At 52.9% G+C, this 22,186-nt stretch overlaps 1 protein-coding gene across 1 annotated transcript in view; it reads right to left on the reverse strand.

Annotated features, from left to right (window-relative positions):
• Positions 1-22,186, reverse strand: part of ASH1L (ASH1 like histone lysine methyltransferase) — a gene marked incomplete at its 5' end in the record, with an annotated part of 49,676 nt that overhangs the window by 4,460 nt on the left and 23,030 nt on the right. Inside the window, 22 exons of the mRNA XM_083373951.1 lie at positions 315-619; positions 1,708-1,748; positions 2,231-2,397; positions 2,966-3,138; positions 3,762-3,900; positions 4,473-4,563; positions 5,189-5,275; positions 5,919-6,167; positions 6,938-7,070; positions 7,207-7,261; positions 8,303-8,455; positions 9,198-9,355; positions 9,958-10,052; positions 10,657-10,818; positions 11,007-11,115; positions 11,685-11,831; positions 12,125-12,331; positions 13,130-13,238; positions 13,475-13,520; positions 15,213-15,286; positions 19,075-19,169; positions 21,336-21,584. Coding sequence (XP_083230077.1) covers positions 315-619; positions 1,708-1,748; positions 2,231-2,397; positions 2,966-3,138; positions 3,762-3,900; positions 4,473-4,563; positions 5,189-5,275; positions 5,919-6,167; positions 6,938-7,070; positions 7,207-7,261; positions 8,303-8,455; positions 9,198-9,355; positions 9,958-10,052; positions 10,657-10,818; positions 11,007-11,115; positions 11,685-11,831; positions 12,125-12,331; positions 13,130-13,238; positions 13,475-13,520; positions 15,213-15,286; positions 19,075-19,169; positions 21,336-21,584 — 3,044 coding nt within the window. The remainder of the gene's footprint in view (positions 1-314; positions 620-1,707; positions 1,749-2,230; positions 2,398-2,965; positions 3,139-3,761; positions 3,901-4,472; positions 4,564-5,188; positions 5,276-5,918; positions 6,168-6,937; positions 7,071-7,206; positions 7,262-8,302; positions 8,456-9,197; positions 9,356-9,957; positions 10,053-10,656; positions 10,819-11,006; positions 11,116-11,684; positions 11,832-12,124; positions 12,332-13,129; positions 13,239-13,474; positions 13,521-15,212; positions 15,287-19,074; positions 19,170-21,335; positions 21,585-22,186) is intronic.

The raw sequence follows: 22,186 nt of genomic DNA on the forward strand, positions 1-22,186 counted from the left end.
AAGGAAGGAAAGGAGGGAGGAAGGGAGGCGAAGGAAAGAAGGATAGATAAACAGATGGAAACGGAAGGAAGGGAGGGAGGGAGGGAGGGAGGAAGGAAGGAAAGATAAATAGATGGAGAAGGAAGGAAGGAAAGGAGGGAGGAAGGGAGGGGAAGGAAGGAAGGAAGGAAGGAAGGAAGGAAGGAAGGAAGGAAGGAAGGAAGGATAAACAGATGGAAACAGAAGGAAGGGAGGAAGGAATAGAGGGAGGGAGGGAGGACAATGGGGCGGCCCCCCTTGCTTTGAAAAAGCTTCCGGGGGGGGGGGGAACTCACCGTTTTTCCCCGGGATTTTCTCCAAGAGGGTGAGCAGGATGTGGTTCAGCCGCTCGCGCTGCAGGTGCCGGCGTTCCTGTGGGCTGCAGGGCTCCCGGGGCTCGGCCCCGCCCTCCTCGGCCTTCCCGTCCGGCTCCAGGCTCTCCTGGCCAGGGGCCTCTTTCTCGGGCTCCTCCGGCTGGGCGGGCGGCTCTCCCGGAGGGGGCTGGGGGTGGGTGACCCCCTCTTCGGGGAGGGGGAGGGGCTCCTCCTCCTGAGGCAGCTCTTTACTCTGGGGCTTGGCGCGCTCAGACTTCCAAGACGACCTGAGACGGGGCGAAAGGCAGGAATGACAGGACGACCGGAAGAGTTGGAAGGGCCCTGGGAGGTCATCTAGTCCGACCTGCAGCTCAGGCAGGAAAACCCTCTAATATTCTGGACAAATGATTGCCTTGCCTTCTTGAAAACCTCCAGTGAGAAGGAAGGAAGGAAGGAAGGAAGGAAGGAAGGAAGGAAGGAAGGAAGGAAGGAAGGATAGAATAGATAAAAGATGGAAACAGAAGGAAGAACGGAAGGAAGGAAGGAAGGAAGGGGAAGGGAAAGGATAGATAAAAGATGGAAACAGAAGGGAGGGAGGGAGGAAAGAAGGGAGGAAGGAAGGGGAAGGAAGGAAGGAAGGGAAGAAGCAAGAAGGAAGGGAAGGAAGGAAGGAAAGGACGGAGGAAGGGAGGGGAAGGAAGGAAGGAAGGAAGGAAGGAAGGAAGGAAGGAAGGAAGGAAGGAAAGAAAAAAGAATAGCAGAATCATAGTTGGAAGGGACCTTGGAGGTCTTCTAGTCCAACCCCCTGCTCAAGCAGGGAATCCTCTAACTTTCTGGACAAGCAGTTGTCCAGTCTCTTCTTAAGAACGAACCTCCAGTGACACAATGCCCACAACCTCAGGAGGCAACTTGCTCCAGGGGGTCTGAAAGATGGGGAGGGGCCTCTTTGGCTGCAAGGGGTGGTCACCCCCCCCCCCCCAGCCAAGATCACCATAATTGAAGATGCCCTTGACGCTACTCGGCTTGATTCTCCGCCTTGGCAGCTTGAAAAAAAGCGTGTGGACTTCCAACTCCCAGAATTCCCCAGCCGGCGAGGACGCCGGCTGGGGGATTCTGGGAGTTGAAGTCCACCCGTCCTAAAAGTTGTGGAAAAAGTGACGTAAAAGAGAAGCTTGGACTTTGGATGGGCTTTGTGGAAATGAGCTGGGCAGGGAAGGAGAGAGGCAGCCCTCTGTGGCGCAGGTATTATGGGATGGGAGAATAATCTTGGGAAGGGCGGCCGCAGGCCAGAGCAGGGGATGGAGAAACGAAAACACGGAGGAAGCAGGACTACCTCGAAGGGCTGACGTCTTCGCACAACCAACAAGGGACTCACCTGCCTCCATTCCTCTTGTAGTTGTCTGGGACGTAATGAGGCTGAAATGGGGGAGAAAAGAAACCCCAATCAGAGTCAGTCTCCGGGGTCCCTCGAGGCCCACCCTGCAAAGAGAGGTCATCCCCCGGCAGGGAGAGGCTGGGGAAACCGAGGCAGGGCCCGGCAAAGCTCCGCCTGCAGACCAAAGGAGCCTAACTGCCAACGAGAGGTCCTCCAAAGGTGGGGAGGAAAGTCCCCCGACGAAATCGAAAAAGAAACGGATAGAGCGGCGTTTCTCTCCACCTGAGATAAGGAAGGCGGACTTCCAACGCCCAGGATTCCCTCGCCCGGCCTGTTGGTTGGGGGATGCTGGGAGCTGAAGTCCACCCATCTCCAAAGTTGCCACGGTTGAGGAACCGCCGTTAAAGAGAGCGTTTTCAGGGAGGGACCGTCCCAGGGCCCGGCGGCTTCCCTGCCGAGGGCGCGCTCACAGGAGTGGTGTGTGTGTGTGTGTGTGTGTGTGTGTGTGTGTGTGTGTGCTCACCGAGAAGTCCCTCTTCGGCGTCAGCCGTTTCGGGAAGTGGTCGAAGGCGTAGGATTTGGTGCAGACTGGATAGCGGTTGCGGTGGATCTTGTAAAAGAGGTGCGCCGACTTGTCCAGGCGGTAATCGCAGATGTAAACGTCCTGTTCCTTTGCCCCTTTGGGTCTTCCTGCAAGGGAAGGGGGGGGGGGCGGAGGAGGGAAGGAAAGAAGTTCTCAAGGTTATTTTCTCAGCCCCGAGACCCCCGGGGACCCCTTCCAGGCCTTCCTTTAACTGGCAACGGCCATTGGTCCAAAATGGGACAGGGTCTTCTGCCTGAGCAGGGGGCTGGACTGGAAGATCTCCGAGGTCCCTTCCGGCTCTGATGTAACTCTGTTATTCTTTTCCTTTCCTTTTCCTTCCCTCCCTCCATCACTGGAGGCTTTTAAGAAGAGATTGGACAGCGATTTGTCTGAACGGGGATAGAGCTTTCTGGCTGAGCAGGGGGCTGGACTAGAAGACCTCCCGGCTCCCTTTCAATTCTTGGTATTCTCTTTCTCTCAGCCAAAAAAAAAAAAAAAAAAGCTTTGTTAAGTCGAGGACTACCTCCTGCCTGTGGGGGAAAAAAACTTTTTTGGCAGACAGAAAGACAAACAGAGTTAGAAGGGACCTTGGAGGTCTTCTAGTCCAGCCTCGGGGGGGGGGGGAGAGAGAGGCAAGTGGGAGAAAAATCTGCTTCTTGGGATCTGCCGACTTGCCTTTGCAGTAAGTGTAGAGATCCAGCACGCAGCAGGTCCCCACCACCGCCTCCAGAGGGATGATCTCGTACAGCGGCACCCGGAAGAGCTCGTTGTGGTAGAACTTGCGCGAGGGCGAGTGGTGGGTTTCGTGCGGGCGGAAGTAGTGGTGGCCGAAGGCGAACCGTTCCCCCCTGCAGGAAGGCGAGAAGCGGAGAGAGCTCACCCTAAAGCTGCTGTGCTCAAAGAGGAGAGGTTTTTTGGGGTTTTTTTTGGAATTTGAACTCAAGACCTGGTTGCTGACTGTAGCTCTAAGGCAGCTTAACGTTTTAGCAACTTTAAGAGAGGTGGGCTTCAACTCCCAGAATCCCCTGGGCCAGCGTGCTTTAAGAGGGGTGGACTTCAAGTCCCAGAATCCCTTGGGCTAGCCTGCTTGAAGATGGGTGGGCTTCAATTCCCAGAAATCATAGTTTAAGTGGCATGCGCTTCAAGTCCCAGAATACCATGCTGGCTGAGGAATTCTGGGACTTGAAGTCCACCCCACTTAAAAGTGCCCAACGGGAGAAGCCCTGTTCTAAGGGATGGAATTGTTTCCAAACTTGTGATCTGCTGGCCGAAAGAAATGAGGGAAAAATCTCCCATGTTGGCTATGAATTTATGGCGTCCTCCGCAGCCAGCTCCAATATGGCTGAGAGGTGAAATAGCTAACTTCTCTCTCTCTCTCTCTCTCTCTCTCTCTCTCTCTCTCTCTCTCTCTCTCTCTCTCTCTTTCTCTCTCTCTTTGGTTTTTTGGCCATAGGAAAGTGGAGAAACTCACTTCTCGTTTTTCCACAACTTCTCAATCCGGAAGATGTCCAGCCTCTCGCGGTTGATGTGGGACAGCAGGCGATACGACTGCCGGACCGGGTGGCCGTCGGGGGTCCTCCGGCTGTCTCGCATCAGGTACACGCAGTCTCCTGCGGACAGTAAGGAGAGAATGGCCTCAGTACCCCGGGAAAGAAAGAAAAAAAAAAGGAAAAGGAAAAAAAAAAGGAAAAAAGAGAGAAATAATCCTAACGGGATCTGACAATCTGTTCCCAACAGCGAGTTCGGGAGCTGAGTGCCTTCCCCGCGCAGCGTCTATGGGGATGAACGTGGGGATAAAATGGACTTTTCAGGGGTCCAGCTGTAGCTTTCCTAGCTCAGAAGGGGGAATAAGACTCAGCCGTCACGTCGGTCTATTGAGCACTTGCTTGTGAAAACAGAAAATGAAGAAAAAACATTTATTATTGAAATAATAATAAAGCAAAAAACCGCCGAATTTTGAATGGCGGGGACGCTGGGACGGTCGTCAAAAAGTCTGAAAAACGGTCGCTAAGTCAGGCTCCGGGCCCCTTCCTGTCCAAGGCGGCTTCGTATTTACCTGGGCTTGGACACCCTCCCCAGTGGCCGGGAACAGAATCGGGATGGGCCTGGAGAGAAGGCAAGAACTACCCCCCCACAGGCCTCCTGGCTGCCTCTCGGCCCCCCCCAGGGAAGAGACACCCACCTTGACGGAGCAAGAGATCGTCCCGTAACAGGCAGATGAAGTAAACGCAGCCGGGTTGGGTGTAATGAGGCCGGGGAATCATCGGCACCTCCTAAGGGGGGGGGGGGGGGAAACGAGGCGAAGGGGAGAAACGGGCCGTGAAAAAGAAAAAAGGGAAAGGGAAATCCCGTTTCCCGACCCCCTAGAAATTGGCGTAAAGTTTTGCCAGCAGGAAAAGGGACACTTGGGTTTACTGGGTTAAAGCAACAGGCTAGGAATTGGGAGTTCTAGTCCCGTCTTAGCTGGCTGGGTGACTTTGGGCCAAACACCGGGAGACGGTGAGTTCTAGTCCTGCTTTGTCATGAAAGCTGGCTGGGTGATTTTGGGCCAATCACCGGGAGACGGTGAATTCTAGTCCCGCCTTGGACATGAAAGCCAGTTGGGTGACTTTGGGCCAATCGCCAGGAAACGGTGAGTTCTAGTTCCTCCTTAGGGATGAAAAGCCGGCTGGGTGACTTTGGGCCAATCGCCAGGAGACGGTGAGTTCTAGTTCCACCTAAGTCATGAAAGCCAGCTGGGTGACTCTAGGCCAGCCCGTCTCAGCCCAACCCACCTCACAGGGTGGTTATTGTGGGGAAAATAGGATGAGGAAATATTGTGTTGCCTGTGAAAAAAACATGAGATGTGGACAGTCTCTTTCTCTCTCTCTCTCTCTCTCTCTCTCTCCAGACACTTACCCGATCCACTGTGCGAAGCTCGCATTGTTCACACAAATAGTGCTCGACATCCGAGTTCACGCCCATGCAGTCACAGTGCTGCCACACCTGCGAGAGAAAGGGAGGCGTCAGGAAACACTGGGAAAGAAATCTTGGCTTGGTACACGAGGAAAAAAAAACACGTATTGAAAGAAAGAAAGAAAGAAAGAAAGAGAGAGAAAGAGAGAGAGAGAGAAAGAAAGAAAGAAAGAAAGAAAGAAAGAAAGAAAGAAAGAAAGAAAGAAAGAAAGAAAGAAAGAAAGAAAGAAAAGCAGAATCTCCCAACTTAGAAGCTTGGAATATGCCTGGCTAATTTCAGCCGAAGTGAGCAGTACTGACCTAACCCAGAGCATCGAAAAGACAGCTTCGGTTATTGCATTTTGCAAACAAATAAAATAAAAATAAAAAATAAAAACCCTTACCAAACAGTAAAGGATCCAGCTTCTTACCAACTTACGTGTTTCCAAATAGGGCACCTTGTTGCTTTTAGACCAGAGTTTCCCATCCTTGGCAACTTTTAAGACGCCAGGATTTCAACTCTCCCCAGAATTTGGGGAAGTTGAAGTCCAGGCGTCTTAAAAGTCGTCCAGGTTGGGAAACCCCGTTTTAGATCCAATCCCGAGGGGTTTCTCCGATTTTGGAGAGCGGCAGTGGGAAACCTGCCCGTCTGCCAAGGGTCCGGGCCAGGCAGAGGTCCTCCAGGGCCCCTCACCATGCATTTGTCGCACTGGATCATGAGCCCTTCGTCCTTGTACAAGCCGCAGATGCAACGGATCACGTCTTCGTCCTTCTCGTGCCCGTTCTCCTTCTCGCACAGGGAGGTCTCACTGCTGTCCGCCTCGCTGGCCGTCTCGCCCACGATCTCGTCGATCTGAGCGGCGGCTTCGTGGCGAGCGTTGTAGTAGGCTTTCCGCAGTCGGCAGACGTCCCGCCCGATGGGAGACTTGCGGCCATAGTATTTCTGCAAAAAAAAAAAAAAAGAAAAAGAAAGAATGATGGTGGGAACGTCTAGATTCTTGGATTTACGGGCGGTGGCGTTCTAGGGTTGACACTTGTCAAGCTAGACTGGTGTTTCAGGCAGGGGAATGGGGAGGAACTTCAAACTCCCAGAATTCCCAAGCCAGAAGGCTTTAAGGTGAGTGGACTTCAACTCCCAGAATCTTCCAACCAGCATACTTTAAGATAGCTGGATTTCAACTCCCAGAATCCCCCAGCCAGACTGCTTTAAGATGGGTGGACGTCAACTCCCAGAATTCCCTAGCCAGCGTGCTTTAAGAGGGGTGAACTTCACCTCCCAGAATCCCCTGGGCCAGCATGCTTTAAGATGGGTGGACTTCAACTCCCAGAATTCCCCAGCCAGCATGCTTTAGGATGGGTGGACTTCAACGCCCACAATTCCCTAGCTGGCTCAATTGAAGATAAATGGACCAACTCCCAGAATTCCCCAGCCAGCCTGCTTCAAGAGAGGCAGACTTCAACTCCCTGAATTCCAGGATGGATGGCTGGGGAATTCTGGGAGTTGAAGTCCACCTATCTTAAAGTTGCTGAGGTTGAGAAGACAATGCTAGACTCCCGGGTGCCACGTCATTCCCAGCCCTGAAGCAATATAACCAAGAGCCAGGAATCTTTGGGGGGGGGTTTGGAGTGGTGTGTGTGTGTGTGTGTGTGTGTGTGTGTGTGTGTGTAGAACTCTTCCTTGGTTCCAGACAACCAATCCCTCTGCCGACTCACCTCGGCGTTCCGGAACACCTTCAACATATCCCCGTCAAAAGCTTCCACTGTCTTGTAGTATCCCGTCAGGATCTGCTTCTCAATGGTGGTGAGATCCAGGGGATCCGAGATCTTCTCATAGTAATCGGCATTCCTGGACCAGGGCAGAGGGGTTAGAAACACCCAAAGGGACCACCGGCCCAGTTGGGACACTTGAATTGGGGGGGGAGGGGAAGGAGGGAGAGGGTCCCACCCACTCTCCCCCCCCCCCGTTTGAGAAGAGGACTTACTTTTTTTTCGGAGGAAGAACCAGCAAAGGGGTGGCCAGGACTTGCCTGGAGGAATCTGAAAGTCAAAAGGGGAGAAGGCCGTGAGGACGATGGAGACGTTCAAAGCCTCCTGAGATGTGGTCAGGTGGCCTTCAGCCCTGGCGGCGTCCCTCCCAACGCCCTGGGTTTGGAGATCCCGTTTAGGGCCGGGATGGGGACTGTAGGCGGGAGGGGGAGAGCAACGGCTGGGGACGGGGACTGTAGTCCGAGCCACATTGGGGAGGGATGGAGGAGCGACTGCTTTAAGCCCTGATGAAGAATCTACAATGGTTCTTGACAGCAGCGCTCTTCAGAGGTCTACAGCACGGCGAGAGGTGGAGGAGGAGGAGAACCGGGTGGAGGGATAGTAGATGGGTGAAGGGCCAGGGTGAGAGTGGAGGGGGGGGTATCATCCAGCCCCAGATGCTCCTAATGCTGCATTGTCAGCCGGTATTTATAAGGAAGGGTAAAACTCAAGATCAGGATGGAGAAAACCGCGCGTAATTCCCTCAAAAGCATCAGCCACAGAAGAATGTGGGAACCCGACCTCGTACATTGGTAATTTGGATTTATCGGCTCCAGGAGAAAAGTGCAGCATTGACGGTGCTACCTGGCTTGTAGTAACGAAAGGTCTGCCGGAAAACCACCAAGCTCAGAGATCAACAAGGACCCCACGGTCCTCCTCCCCCCCTTCCCATTCTTATTCTCATTCTCCTCCTCTTTGCAAACCCCTTTCCCTTCCAGCACTGATGACGTTCCTTAGTTGGGTCATGAAACGTCTACAAGAAAACCACCCAGCTCAGAGAGCCCCAAGGACCCCACACTCCTCCTCCTGTTCCTCCTCCACTCCGCAAACCCTACTCCCTTCCAGCACTGATGAGGTTACCTAGTTAGGTCATGAAACGTCTGCAAGCTCAGAGAGCGCCAAGGACCCCAGAAAAGTAGACGGTTCGCAACTCCGAAGCCCTGCCAGTTAACCTGCCCTTTCCTGCTTTAAGCCTCCTGGAACCCAGTCCTGGGTTCGAGGAGACTCTGCCCCAAAGCTTGAGTTCGACTTCGGGTCCTCGGCTGCCGTCACCTTTGTAGGCCATGATGCCGTCGCAAATCTCCTTGAAGATCTGCGCAAGGCGTGCTGCTCGGGCTACTTCGAGGTTCTCTTCGGCGGCTGCCAACCGTCGCGTCCTGACCGAACGGGCGGTCTGCAGGGCGGAGAACTGGGTCATGAAGACATCTGGAAAAGAAGGGGAGGGCAATGAGGGAGGGGAGCCTCAACGGGTTTCTGACAGCCTCACAGGGTTTGGAACGATGGGGTCTGACAAGACACTAAACCGTTGTTTGTTTTAACCGTACGCGATTAAAGAAGCAACTGGCCGCATCCTTTCAGGATATTAAGTCGATCACTTAAGACAGGGGTCTTCAAACCTGGCCCCTTTGATAACTTGTGGGACTTCCAACTCCCAGAATTCCTCAGCCAGGAGTTGAAGTCCATAAGTCATCAAAGGGGCCAGGTTTGAAGAGCCCTGACTTAAGACATCGCTGTGACGTTAAACAGGATGTTTTTATTACATGGGTTGTCCTCAACCGATGGACGTTTGATTAAGGACGGTTTGAAGTTAGGAAAAGATGGATGGAAACTCGTCAAGGGGAGAAACAACCTAGAACTAAGGAGGAACTTCCTGACAGTGAGAACAATTAACCAGTGGAACGGCTTGCCACCAGAAGTTGTGAATGCTCCTACACTGAAAATTTAAAAGAAGAGATTGGACAGCTATCTGTCTGAAATTGGATAGAGTTTCCTGCCTGAGCAAGGGGTTGGGCTAGAAGACCTCCAAGGTCCCTTCCCACTCTGATATTCTGAATTTAACAAACAGGCACTGATGGGAAGAAGCTTGTGGTTTAATTACGAAAAGGCCTTTTATGGCAGCGACTTCCGAGGCGCTCGGGAGAACCGGGTTCCCAGGCCTGACCCTTACCCGACTTGATGTTGCCGTCGTCCCGACACATCCCATTCCAGCGGGTGTACAACGAGGGCGAGTGGAGGTTGTCGCTGACGCGTTTGACCTCCTCCTGCTTCTGACGGATCTTATCCCAGTTGCGCACCAGGAAAACGTGGTGTTTCAGCACAAAATTCCTAGGAGAGGTGGGGGGGGTGGGGAGGAGTCAATAGTGGAAAGGAGGATTTCTTGGGGAGGACGAGGGAGTGGGGAAAACCTCAGCCACCGCTGGAGATGGTGGTGATGAAGAGGTGGCTGCTTTCAAGGGTTTACGGGGGGGGGGGAATGAGGGGGGGGCGGTGTTTCGTTCTCCGAGCTTGTGGGTTGGTTTCTGAACGTTTCGTTACCAAGCTAGGTAACACCTTCCACTGCTGGCTAGCTAAGCTGGGGCAAACTAGGGTTTGGGCATTCCGAAGCAACCACCCAGCAAACCAACTAACCATGTTTTCTGCTCCTGGCTAGCTAAGCTGTGGCAAACTAGAGTTTGGGCATTCTGTAGCAACCAGCCAGAGAACCAACTAACCATGTTTTCCGCTCCTGGCTAGCTAAGCTGGGGCAAACTAGGGTTTGGGTCTTCTGAAGCCCTGTGCGGAGGCTACTTTGTCCCTTAACGCACACGGCTGTGGCGAGACCCGCCCACTAAGCGGCAACGCAGCCCCGAGGCAGGATTGATCCCCCCCTTGTGTTGATGAGGCTGGGAAGTACCCAGGCTGGGCGCCATCAGCCCTTCTCTTCTCACCTCTCCCTGTTGGACATGGGCTTCATCTGCAGGTGGGGGGTCAACCGAGTCGGGGGGGTGCTGTTCTCCCCGGGGTCTTCCGGAATGTGGCCCTTCTGGAAAACAAGAGTGACGTTTCTGGGAAGGAGGGAAACCTTGAGAGAGAGCTAAATTGGGGGGGGGGCACCCAGGTTTCCAAACCCTGGTTTTACCACGGACGGGAACAAAACGGCAGCCGTGCAATTTCCCCTTTTTGCGACCTTCTGACATGCAAAATCAATGGGGGTGGGGTGGGGGGGAAGTATCCAGATTCGCTGAACGACCGCGCGACTAATTTAACAAGTGCGACGATTCCTGTAACAGCTCTAGCAAGGAAGGTCATAAAACGGGGCAAGGATTACTTAACTGAAGTCTCACTTAGCAATAGAAAAATTGGGCTCCCTTGCGACTGAAAGTCGTAACTACCTGTACCTCTTTTGGGGGGTGGGGGAAAATCCATCGTAACTTTGATTGCTAAGCGGCTGGTCGTTAAACGAGGACTCGGGGAAGCTAATTGGCTAAGCTCTCCGCTGAGGATCTTTCTCTGAAATGTTTCTGTGGGGTGGAGCGGCAGGAGGTTTAAACTCACCGCCCACGCTGACATATAGATATATATTTGGGAACCTCACGCGCCTCCGACCGACGCTAAATTGCCAGGCTGAACTTGGGGTACGGGCTCACCCTCTTTTTCAACTTGTGCTTCGACTTCCTTTTCTCTTTGGACTGGCTGGGCCGCCTCTGCGCTGTGACCATCGGGTTGCCTTTGTTGAGCAGGCCGTTCACTCGCTGGCTCTTGCCGCCGATGATCCCGCGGCATTTTTCGAAGCCGCACTTGCAGAGTTGCTACGAGAAGGAAAAGGGGGTGCCTGTTTCAACGGGGTGGTGCATGGAGGAAAACGAGGTGCGTGTTTCAACGGGGGTGGGGCCTGGGCTGAGAGGGAGGGGCTGGCCCAAAGTCACCCAACTGGCAGAAGAGGATCCAGAGCAGAGACCCCCACCCACCCACCCCCGCATCCCCGTGCGCCCCTCACCTGCTTCTCCATGTTGAAGGAGTGGAAGTTGTAGTCGTAAGTCAGCTCGGTGCCGGCCGGCATGTCCTTCAAAGCGTAGAGGCCGATCCGGTAAACGCCGTTGACCGACCTGGTGGGAAAGGAAAACCGGAAACGTCGTTAAAATACGACACCCCTAACGGCTGGGTTTTAATGCATTTCTCCGCCTGTTTGTACAGAGTGTCCTTGACCTCTGGCCAAAATGGAGCCCCAGATTTCTGCTGCTAAGCGAGGCAGCTGTTAAGGGAATTTGGCACCCTTTTTATGACCTTCCTGGCCCCAGTTGTTAAATGAATCACTGCAGCGGTGAATTGCCAGAACACGGTGTCAAAGCAAGAACGCGCGATGTTGTTAAATGACTCCAGCTTCCCTCACTTGGCTGTGCTGGTCAGGAGGAGCCCACTGGGACGTTGCGACCGTCATAAATGTGAGTCAGTCGCCAAGCGTTCGAATTTTGATCAGGGGACTGCGAGGATGGGGTTTCGCGTGCGTGAGTAAGAGGTCCTAAGCCCCTTTTTCCCCCCCAGTGCTGTCGTAACTTCGAACAGTCACTCAACGGATTGTCGTAGGCCGAGGACTACCAGCGCTTGAGATTCGGTTTGCTTTCTGGAGCACGCCAAGGCAGGAGAGGCTTCCCGACGGCCGCCGGGGCGCACTTACCATTTCTGCATTTCGCAGTTGGGGTTGCAGCTGTGGTTGATGAAGCGGGCCTCGTTCCCCATGCGGTAGCTGTCAATCACCATGCCGCTGTCCAGGTTGAGGCAGTAGTGATCGCTGTGGTTGTGGTATTGCTCGATCATCCGGTTCCTGAAAAGCCAACACACCTGAGCAGGGGGAGGGGGGGGCTGGAGAAGGAGGCCTCCGAGGCCCCTTCCAACTCTGTTACTCTGTAGGCAGGGGGTGGACTGGAAGACCTCCAAGGTCCCTCCCAACTCCGTTATTCTGCCTTCTGAGCAGGCGGTTGGACTAGGAGACCCCCCCCCCAGGTACCCCGTTAATTTTGCTAGGGCGGGGCTGATCTCGGCATTTCTCCCCACCTTCCTCTCCCATGCAGAACGGAGGATCCCAAACCATCCGTCAAGCCCCCCGCCGGCTTTCACCTGAATTCCTGCTCGCTGACGACCTCTCCCAAGTACTCAATGATGAACTGCCCGGCCTTGAGGGACTCCTTGGTACGGATGCCCCAGCCTTTCTCCTCCGCCCGGAAGCGTTCGAGACACTGGACCCACTCGTGCCTCTGAATGCGCTGGTTGCAGCACTGCTCCCCGCAGGGACACGTGTTGGGGGAACACTCGGCAAAGATCATCCTGAGGGGGGGGGGGGGGGGAGAGAGAGAGAGAGAGAGAGAGAGAGAGAGAGAGAGAGAGAGAGAGAGTGTATGAGTCAGGGGAAGCGGGCCGCTGGGCGAATACACCTGGCTGCAACTTTTAAGATGGGAGGACTTCAACTCCCAGAATTCCCCCGCCGGCAGGGGAGGGGACGGGAAAGGAAGCATTCTGGGACTTGAAGTCCACCCATCTTAAAAGTGGCAGAGGCTGAGGAACAGCACTGTGGAGTCCATCAAGAAAGCAAATGCTTTTAAATAAAACCTTAAATAAAAAGAGGCTTCCGGTCTCTCTCTCTCTCTCTCTCTCTCTCTCTCTCTCTCTCTCTCTCTCTCTCTCTCTCTCTCTCTCTCTCTCCCCCCCCTCTCTCTCACACACACACACACGATTTTGGTCACATGACCTCGGGGATGCTGCAACGGTTGTAAGAGTGAAAAACGGGTGTAATCCCTATTTCCTTAATTCGTGTTTTTCAGTGCCGTTGGAACTTCAAATGGTCACTAAACCGTGGTAAGTCGAGGACTGCGTGTAATCGGGCCGATTTTCCAGCCGGACTTCCCCCCACACCCACACCCCCAAAATCATTGAACTAAGAGGTGGGGAACGATGCCCCCCCTTATTACCTGCCGACTTCAACTCCCAGAATGCCCGATTAAGCACAGCTGGCTCAGGAATTCTGGGAGTTGAAGTCCACAAGTCATAAAGAGGGACCGGGGGGGGGGAATCGTTCGATTTAACCGATTAAAAAACACAAGTGCTGGCTTCGAGTCCTCCGCCTACCTGTTCAAACAGTCATCCAGGCACCCACTTTTCCTGCTGTCTTCGGGTTGTTTGCAGTTGCAAGTGGTGGCTTCGTAACCAGAGAAAGGTTTCACGTCTACGTAAACGTCTGCGGGTGGGGGAAAGGAAAAAAAAAGGCGCAGGATGAGGGAGGGATTCCTAAATCCATTTAAAAGGCTTTCCCCCAAATTTCAAGCTTATCTGCCAAACAAGGCAGCCTAAACACGACCTAAAGGGCAAGGAAGGTGGGTGCGGGGGCCTTAAAAGGGAAATTGTGCTCCCCATTTCTGGGGACAACCCCACCCCCCCTTCCCGAAAGCCGTGATAAACACAAGGCGGACTTACTTGAACGGATTTTTTTATAAAGTGGGACGTCTGGCTTTTTATACAGCTGCAACAAAAGGGAGAAAGACCGTTGGTTACATTACACAACTGAGGGCCTCAGAATAAGAAAGGGACCTTGGAGGTCCTCTAGTCCAACCCTCTGCTCATTCGGAGTAAGAATTTTATTTCTTATTTTTATTTTTTTTTTGCTCTTTTCATCAAAGGGAGATTGGGGCTGCCGCAGCCGAGGAGGCTGAAGATGTCAGATCCAGACTCCTGATTTTTTTTTTTTTGCTGCGCTTGGTTTAAAAAGAAAAAAGTCAGAGAAATATAAGTTTGCGGAAGGGGAAGGAGAAAAGGGCTCTTTCACCGCACCGGGATTTACAAGTGTCCAATTTACAACCACAGCGGAGCTCCAAATTTATGCTGCCAAGCGAGGCCGTCGTTCTGTGAGTTTTGCCCCGTTCTTACGACCTTCGTTGCCGCTTTCTTGTTAAGTGGATCACTGCAGTTGTTAAAGTTAGGGACCTGGTTGTTAAGCTTCCCCTCTCGACTTTGCTCGTTCAGAAGGTCGCAAAAGGGGACCGCGTGACTCTGGGAACGCTGCGACCGTCGTAAAGACGAGACGGTTGACAAGCGTCTGAATTTTGATCACGCGACCGCGGGGACGCTGCGACGGTCGTAAAGTCTGAGAAACGATCACAAGTCGCTATTTTATTTTTTAGCGCCGTTGTAACTTAGAAAAGGCCGCTAAGTGAACGGCTGTAAGTTGAGGACTGCATACATATTTAGGGAATGCCGGCTTGGGGAAATGCTGAAGGAAGCGACGGAGATTTTTTTTTTTTATTTTGCAGTGAATTATCCAACGATCCACGTTTATTTTCCTCCCAGCCAGGCTGCAACGTCTGCTGGCTGCAAGGGAGCAATTTGATTCCCCCAGGACAGGGGTAGGCAACCTCGGCTCTTTTACGACTCATGGACTCAAGTCATAGCTGAGTGAGGAATTCTGGGAGTTGAAGTCCATGAGTCATAAAAGAGCCGAGGTGACCTACTCCTGCCCCAGGAGGAAAAGGAGAGTCAAAGATAGCAGAGTGGGGAAAGCCGAAATCTTGGCAATATAAAGACGTTTTCCCCCATTCCTGCATGGACCACCGAGATGGGCTCTGAATTGAAGGAGGAGAAGCCCGTTCTCCTTTTTTCCAGAACTTCGGCTTTAAGGTGGAAGGAACGAAATGAACAAAATGGAAAAAAAAAAAGAGAGAGAGAGAGAGAGAGAGAGAGAGAAAGAAAAAAAAGAGCTCTCTCGCTCTCTCGGGCCTGGATCCAAGAAAAATAAGGCCTGAATTTATTTTTTTTCCAGGACTGTTGGCAGAACATCTAAATTCTCCAGAGGGGTGTCTCACGCTCACAGACACACACACACATATCCACGCACAACACATCCTTGCCCAAAGGCGCTGTCAGAATAAAAGTCCCCAGCAGGGATTAAGAGCCGACAATGTTTTGCCAGCCGAACAACTGCTGTTGCTCGGCATGGCAGTCGGGCGGGCGGGCGGGAAGCAGAGGCTGGCGTGGTTAAGAGGTGATGGAAGCTGTTTTGTGTTAAATCTGTTCTCTTCAATATCTTCCCTTCTCTCTCTTTTTTTTTTTAAAAAAAAAACATCACCGTTAACAAAAGACAGCTGGCTGAGTTCAAGGCAGCTTTGGCAGAAACCAGAGGCCTGCGACATTCGAACCGGGCGCCGGTCTTACCCCTTACCTGGTTATGCTTCCACTGCCAGAGAATGTCGTAAGGCAACTGAAAGTCGATTCGCTTCTGCCGAAGGTATTTCCCTGCAAGAGGGGAGCGAAGAAAGGCAACCAATCAGAATTAAGAGCTGGAAGGGACCTCGGAGGCCATCTAGTCCAACCCCCACCCCCACCCCCACCCCGCTCAAGCGGGAGACCCTGGGCCATTTCAGATAGTTGGCTGTCCAGTCTTTTCGTGAAAACTTTCAGTGTTGGAGCATCCACCGCTTCTGGAGGCAGGTTGTTCCACTGAATAATTGTTCTCACTGTCAGGAAGTTTCTCCTTAGTTCCAGGTTGATTCTCTCCTGGATGAGTTTCCATCCGTTGTTTCTTGTCCTGCCCTCTGGTGCTTTGGAAAATAAACTGACCCACCCCCCCCTGCTCTTCTTTGTGGCAGCCCCCCCATCCCCAAAATACTGGAATACCATGTCACCCCTGGTCCTTCTTTCCTCTAGACTAGCCACTCCCAAATCCTGCAACCGTTCTTCCTATGTTTTAGTCTCCAGGCCTTTAATCATCTTGGTTGCTCTTCTTTGCAGGATTTGTGTGTGTGTGTGTGTGTGTGTGTGTGTGTGTGTGTGTTTCCTCCCTAGGTGTAAAACCTTGCTTTTCTCCACATATCCAATATTCGTATCACTTTGCAAACGGCCCCCAAAAGGGGGGGGGGCCTTCTCAAAAGGCAAATGGACTTTTTTTTTCCCCCAGGATGTTTCGCTTCTCGCCCCAAGCGGCTTCTTCGGTTCGGACCGAAGGGTGGAAGATGGAAGAAGGGCTTATATAAGTAGAGCCTTGGTGGAGCAGTGGGCTAATGCCTCCTTAAGTAACACCAGCTGCCTGCAATTAGTGCGGGTTCGAGTCCCACCAGGCTCAAGGTTGACTCAGCCTTCCATCCTTCCCAGGTAGGTAAAATGAGGACCCAGATTGTTGGGGGCAATTAAGCTGACTTTGTAATAATGCCGCTTGGGGGAGGGTGTGAAAGCCCTAATAAGCAGGCATATACATAGAATGAAGGCTACTGCTAAGCTTGTAAGCCGCCCTGAGTCTTCAGAGAAGGGCGGGATATAAATGGAATTAAAATAAAAATAAAATTAAAAATATATATATTCCTTTCAGTCACCCGGACATTAGCGCTCCCGCCGAGTCTCCTTCCCAGTCAGAAGGGAAGAGGCTTCTTGGCTGTGGCCGAGCAATTCTGGGATTCAGAGTCCAGGCCTCCGGAGGCACAGAAGCGAGCGGGCCTGTTGGAGAGTCGGGACTTCTCTGCCAAAGAGGCGAAGGGGAGGAGACGGGAGCCGCTGACCTGCGGTCTTGACAACGGGCTCTTAAAAATGTGTTCGGATTTTCCAGAGCCTCAAGTTGCGCTTGGGCTGGCGAGTTCCAGGAAGCAGGCGGAATCCGCTGAGAATCTGTTTTCACTTCGATGACCTCACCGGAGGAAACAAAAGCCTCTTTTTCAAGAGCCTGGCAACGGGCCCGGGGAATGGGGAAGAAGGCTCCCTGGAATGAAGGAGCCACCCAACCGAGCCGTCCTCAGAAAGCGATTCGGGGCCTGAGAATCTCATTTGTTGTTGTTAGCTGTGAAGTCGTGTCCGACCCATTGCGACCCCATGGACCACGTTCCTCCAGGCCTTCCTGTCCTCTACCATCTTCTGGAGTCCATTTAAGCTCACGCCTCCTGCTTCAGTGACTCCATCCAGCCACCTCCTTCTCTGTCGTCCCCTTCTTCTATTGCCCTCAACCTTTCCCAGCATGAGGCTCTTCTCCTTCTCATTGGGTGGCCAAAGTATTTGAGTTTCGACTTCAGGATCTGGCCTTCTAAAGAGCAGTCAGGGTTGATCTCCTCTAGGACTGACCGGTTTGATCGCCTTGCAGTCTGAGGGACTCGCAGGAGTCTTCTCCAGCACCAGAGCTCAAAGGCCTCAAAGAATCTCATTAAAGCAGCCTTATCTTTTCAGCAGGCTCCAAGGACAACGGCGGGGTGGGATTGGAGAAGGGAAGAGGGGATCCATCTGTTAAGTCCCTCTTCCCCATTCACATATCCCTACCTGGGCAGGGGGAGGGGGGGAGGGACTCTCAAACAGGGGGCCAAGCGAGATTGTCGTGGGCACTCTGCCCGTGCCTCGGGGACGCCGGGATGCCTTTGTCAAAGAGGAAAGCGAGGCGGCTCAAGAAGACCGAGGTCGGAGGAAAGGGGCAAACGTGCTGCTTCTCTCTCTTGTGAATTTGAGGGGGGGGGGGAGAAGCGCAAGGAGGCTTGGTGGGACTGCGCGAGGCGGATTCTGGGCTTCAGGGGGGGGCGGTGTGTGTGTGTAAAAGAGAAGCCAGGCCTCCTGGCTGGCCCCGTTCCAGGTGATTTGTTAATCTTGGCAGCCTGCCTCTATCATCCTGTTAACTACAAACATGGTGAAGGGTGCTTGCCATAATTGGGGAAGAAGACTGGCTGGGTGTAAACGTTACACTCCCCCCCCACCCCCTTGCACTCCCCCCCCCCCGTTGTGGGGGAAAAGTCGTGCCCACACCCACTTCGGGAATGCAAAGTCAGGAGCAGCTTCCTCGGGCTGATCCAGAGTTGCAAACCCTTTAAGGGAAGGGGGGGGGGAAACAACAACCCACAGTGGAATGCTACGCTTCCAAGGGGGCAACCAGGAAGAAAGGGACTCTTTTTTTTTTTTAAAAGAAACGCACAAACAAACTTATCTTGCCGAACTTAAAACCTCGCACACTTATTGCTTCTTGGGAAGAATGGAGTTCTTTTTAAGTTCGAAACCCCTTGGGAAATGACGGTGGGAAAAGGCTGTCTTTTCTGCCTGGAAATACGGCAGCGGCATAGGTAGCGTCCTTATTTATTTAGATTTTTTTTTCTTTTTAAAAAAAATCCTGCTTGCATTATTTTTAAGAATAACTCAAGGCGGGGAACACGCCCATTTCCTATTTCCCCCACAACGACAACCCTGTGAGGTGGTTTGGGTTGAGAGGGAGGGAGGGACTGACCCATAGTTAATTAGCTGGCTTCCGTGCCTTAAGGCGGGACTAGAACTCCCCGTCTCCTGGTGATTGGCCCGAAGTCACCCATCTGGCTTCCATGATTAAGGCGGGACTAGAACTCCCCGTCTCCTGGTGATTGGCCCGAAGTCACCCATCTGGCTTCCATGCTTAAGGCGGGACTAGAACTCCCCGTCTCCTGTTGATTGGCCCAAAGTCACCCATCTGGCTTCCATGCTTAAGGCGGGACTAGAACTCCCCATCTCCTGGTGATTGGCCCGAAGTCACCCATCTGGCTTCCATGCTTAAGGCGGGACTAGAACTCCCCGTCTCCTGGTGATTGGCCCGAAGTCACCCATCTGGCTTCCATGCTTAAGGCGGGACTAGAACTCCCCGTCTCCTGGTGATTGGCCCGAAGTCACCCATCTGGCTTCCATGCTTAAGGCGGGACTAGAACTCCCCGTCTCCTGGTGATTGGCCCGAAGTCACCCATCTGGCTTCCATGCTTAAGGCGGGACTAGAACTCTCCATCTCCTGGTGATTGGCCCAGAGTCACCCATCTGGCTTTCAAGCCTACGGCAAAACTACAACTCCCAACCTCCTGGTTTCTAGCCTGGTGCCTTAACCTCTAGATCAAACTGACTCTGCTTCTAGTAAAAGAAGGCTTGGGGGCCTCTTGGTCTTGAGGAACAGCAGTCCTTGCCTAAATCCTGCACCCCCTTGCTACCTCCTTCACCAGCCCTGGTCCCCCTGCTCCAAAAAAAGCATCACACTCTCGCAGTTCCTCCAGATCCGAGTCAGAGGAGGAGACCACCCCTCAAAAGCAACGGAGACGGTGGTCTTCACTCACCTACATGAATAGGCGCGGGAAACAAGCCATATTCGTGTTCTCCAGGCGTGTATTCCAGTTTTTCTTTCTTTAACTGGATCAGGCGGCTTTTGGGGCTAAGGAAGAGAGAGAGTGGGTGGGTGGGCGTGAGAGAGAATTAGAGACCGCAAATTGCCACGGTTCCTTTAACGAATCCGGCTTGCCCCATCGACTCTGCTTTTCCTCTGCGCCGTTGGGAAGGATTGCTGAACCAGCGGTCGTAAGTCAAGGACTGTAGGCTAGGTAGGAGCCGGGCCAGATCCACTCCCTGAATCTAGTTGATAAACGTATGCCTAGATTTGAGGCTCCGGGAGTTTGCGAGACTTCCGTAAGTGAGCCCGTGTGTTCCCACACAGGATGTCTTCTTCTTAAAGGGGGGTAGCCTGGTCATCAAAATGTTTCTGGGGAAACGCAAAAAAAAGGACGGCCCATTTCCACTACAGCCTGTATAAAATTTTAACAAGCATTACGATTTTAGCACAGCGGAGTCGACATGGCGCATAGCCGGCCGATTCAAGAGATCAAGTTGCATTTGCCAGCGTCAATCCAGCACTTTTGGGTATCGAGTCTGCAGGATTCATCCAATGTGTATTAATTCTATTTTCAAAGCAAGGGCATCCCTGTGGTCTGTCCCTGCTCCTTACTGCCCGACTTCCAAGCCCCCCACACCCCCGTTCACAATTAATGGCGCAGTTAATTGTATTGTCACTAGAGGGCACGCTGCCACAGCCGCAGTGATCTGTGTGAACACACTGCACGTACACAAGTGTGTCGGGTATAACTAGTCCCACCAGTTATTGCTGGCAGGGCTGAGAAATGCGTTGCACTTCACCGGGATCACAGCTTACAACCGCTGGCACTTTTCCCGCGGGACTTCTGTTCCAGACAGTTGCTATCTTCCTTCTTAGGAAGGAGAGAGATTGGCCCCAAATCAGCAGGCCGGCTCTGTGCCTATGGTGGGACTAGAACTCGCAGCCTCCCAGTTTCTAGCAACAGGAGATAATATTTGTAACTCGGCGTCTAACTGTGGGGTCCCTGGTGCTCTCTGAGCTGGGTGGCTTTCTTGGAGACGTTTCACGACCCAACTAGGTAATATCATCAGTGCTAGAAAGGAGTGGGGATGACGGAGGAGGAGGAGGAGGAGGAGTCAAGAAATGTCTGCAAGAAAACAACCTAGCTCCGTGAGCACCGAGGACCCCACAGTCCCAGTTTCTAGCCCGATGTCTTAACCACTGCACCATGTTTTACAATGTGAATTGTGCCGTATTGGTATATTATCGTATTTCTTTGCTTCCCCCTGTTTTTGTTCTTTTGAAGTTCGCTGGTCATCGACTGAGTAAGTATTATCGATGGGCTGGACCAAACTGAAACTGTCCTGAAAATAAATGGTTTTCTGGGGTGGCTTTTGGATCTTTCCCTGAAAGCCGAGAGGGGCGGAGGGGCCGACAGAATCGAATAGGAAACGTGGATGAGTCATGCATCTTGTGAGCAGAGTATTCTTTAACTTGGACGCGGCTCAGGAATTTTGTGTGTGGGCTCCAGAGGAGACGGCAAGTTGAGTCCAACTGCACTGCGGGAGACGAGCGTGTCTACACTTGATGCTCCCCCTGGGCTAAGAGGGCTGAGAGAGAGGGGAAGAGAGACAGGAAGGAAGGAAGGAAGGAAGGAAGGAAGGAAGGAAGGAAGGAAGGAAGGAAGGAAGGGAGGGAGGGAGGGAAAAGGAAAGGAAAAGAGAGAGAGAAAAAGAAAGGAAGGAAGGAAGGGAGGGAGGGAGGGAGGGAGGGAGGGAAAAGAAAGGGAAAGAGAAAGAGAGGGAGAGAGAGAGAGAAAGAAAGAAAGAAAGAAAGAAAGAAAGAAAGAAAGAAAGAAAGAAAGAAGAAGGAAAGAAGGAAGGAAGGGAGGGAGGGAGGGAGGGAGGGAAGGAAAAGAAAGGAAAGGGAAGGGAAAGAGAGAGAGGGAGGGAAAAGAAAGAAAGAGAAAGAAAGAGAGAAAGAAAGAGAGAGAAAGAAAGAAAGAGAAAGAGAGAAAGAGAAAGAAAGAAAGAAAGAAAGAAAGAAAGAAAGAAAGAAAGAAAGAAAAGAAAGAACTACCAAGTGAACTCCAAACTGGTTGGTGCAAACGGTCGCTAAGTGAGGACCCCCTCAGTGGAAGAAGAACCCCGCAAGGGAAAAGTGGGGCCCGGGGGATGAAGCCAGGGACGCCGCCTGACCCGTGAGGAGACCTCTAACGCCGGCCCAACTTACTCGCTGGTCTTGTACACGTCGGAATAGAGCCCGGCCTTCTGGTACTTCTTCTTCGGAGGGCGGGCAGCTTTCTTCTCCCGCTGGACGAGGGGGGCAGGTGGCTGTTCGGCTTTCTCCGGGGGCTTCCCAGCAGCCTCCGCGGGGGCAGGAAGAAGAGGGGGAGGAAGAGGAGGAAGAGGAGGGGGAGGAGGAGGAGGAGGAGGAGGAGAAGAAGTGGGAGGAAGAGGGTCAGGGGCGGCTTCTGAAAAGCTAGAAGGAGAAATTGGGGGTGAGTCAATGGGGCTGGAGAGGAGTCTCCAGGAATCCGGGGCCCACCCCACTGGCACACACACACACACGTGTGTGTGTGTGTGTGTGTGTGTGTGTGTGTGTGTGACTGACTGTTGCTACAATCCACCCCAACTAGAAAGCTGCCGACGCAGGGCAAAGCAAGCCCAATCAGGAGGAGTCAAGCTGTTGTACAGATAGCCCTCGACTTACAACCGTTCAGTGACCGTGCAAAGTTACTGCAGCACTGGAAAAAAGGGGACTTGGGGCCGTTTTTCACACTTACGCCCGTGGCGGCATCCCCCGAGGGGGGGTCTCGTGCTTGAAATTCAGACGCTTAGCAACTGACTCGTACTTATAACGGTGGCAGCGTCTCCAAGGGGCGTGTGTGTGTGTGTGCGCGCGCACATGATCCCTTTTGGCCACGGGGCGAAACTCACTTAACGAACGTTTCGCTTAGCCACAGAAACCTGGGGCTCCCTTGCGGTCGTAAGCCCAGGACGGCCTGCGTCTCCCTTTGAAAGGGGCGCATGCGTTGGGTCTGGCCAAGCCACTGGCTAGGAGGCTGGGGCTCGGGCTCATGA

This window comes from Vipera ursinii (assembly GCF_947247035.1).
Source record: "Vipera ursinii genome assembly, chromosome: 15".
Classification (NCBI taxonomy): domain Eukaryota; kingdom Metazoa; phylum Chordata; class Lepidosauria; order Squamata; family Viperidae; genus Vipera; species Vipera ursinii.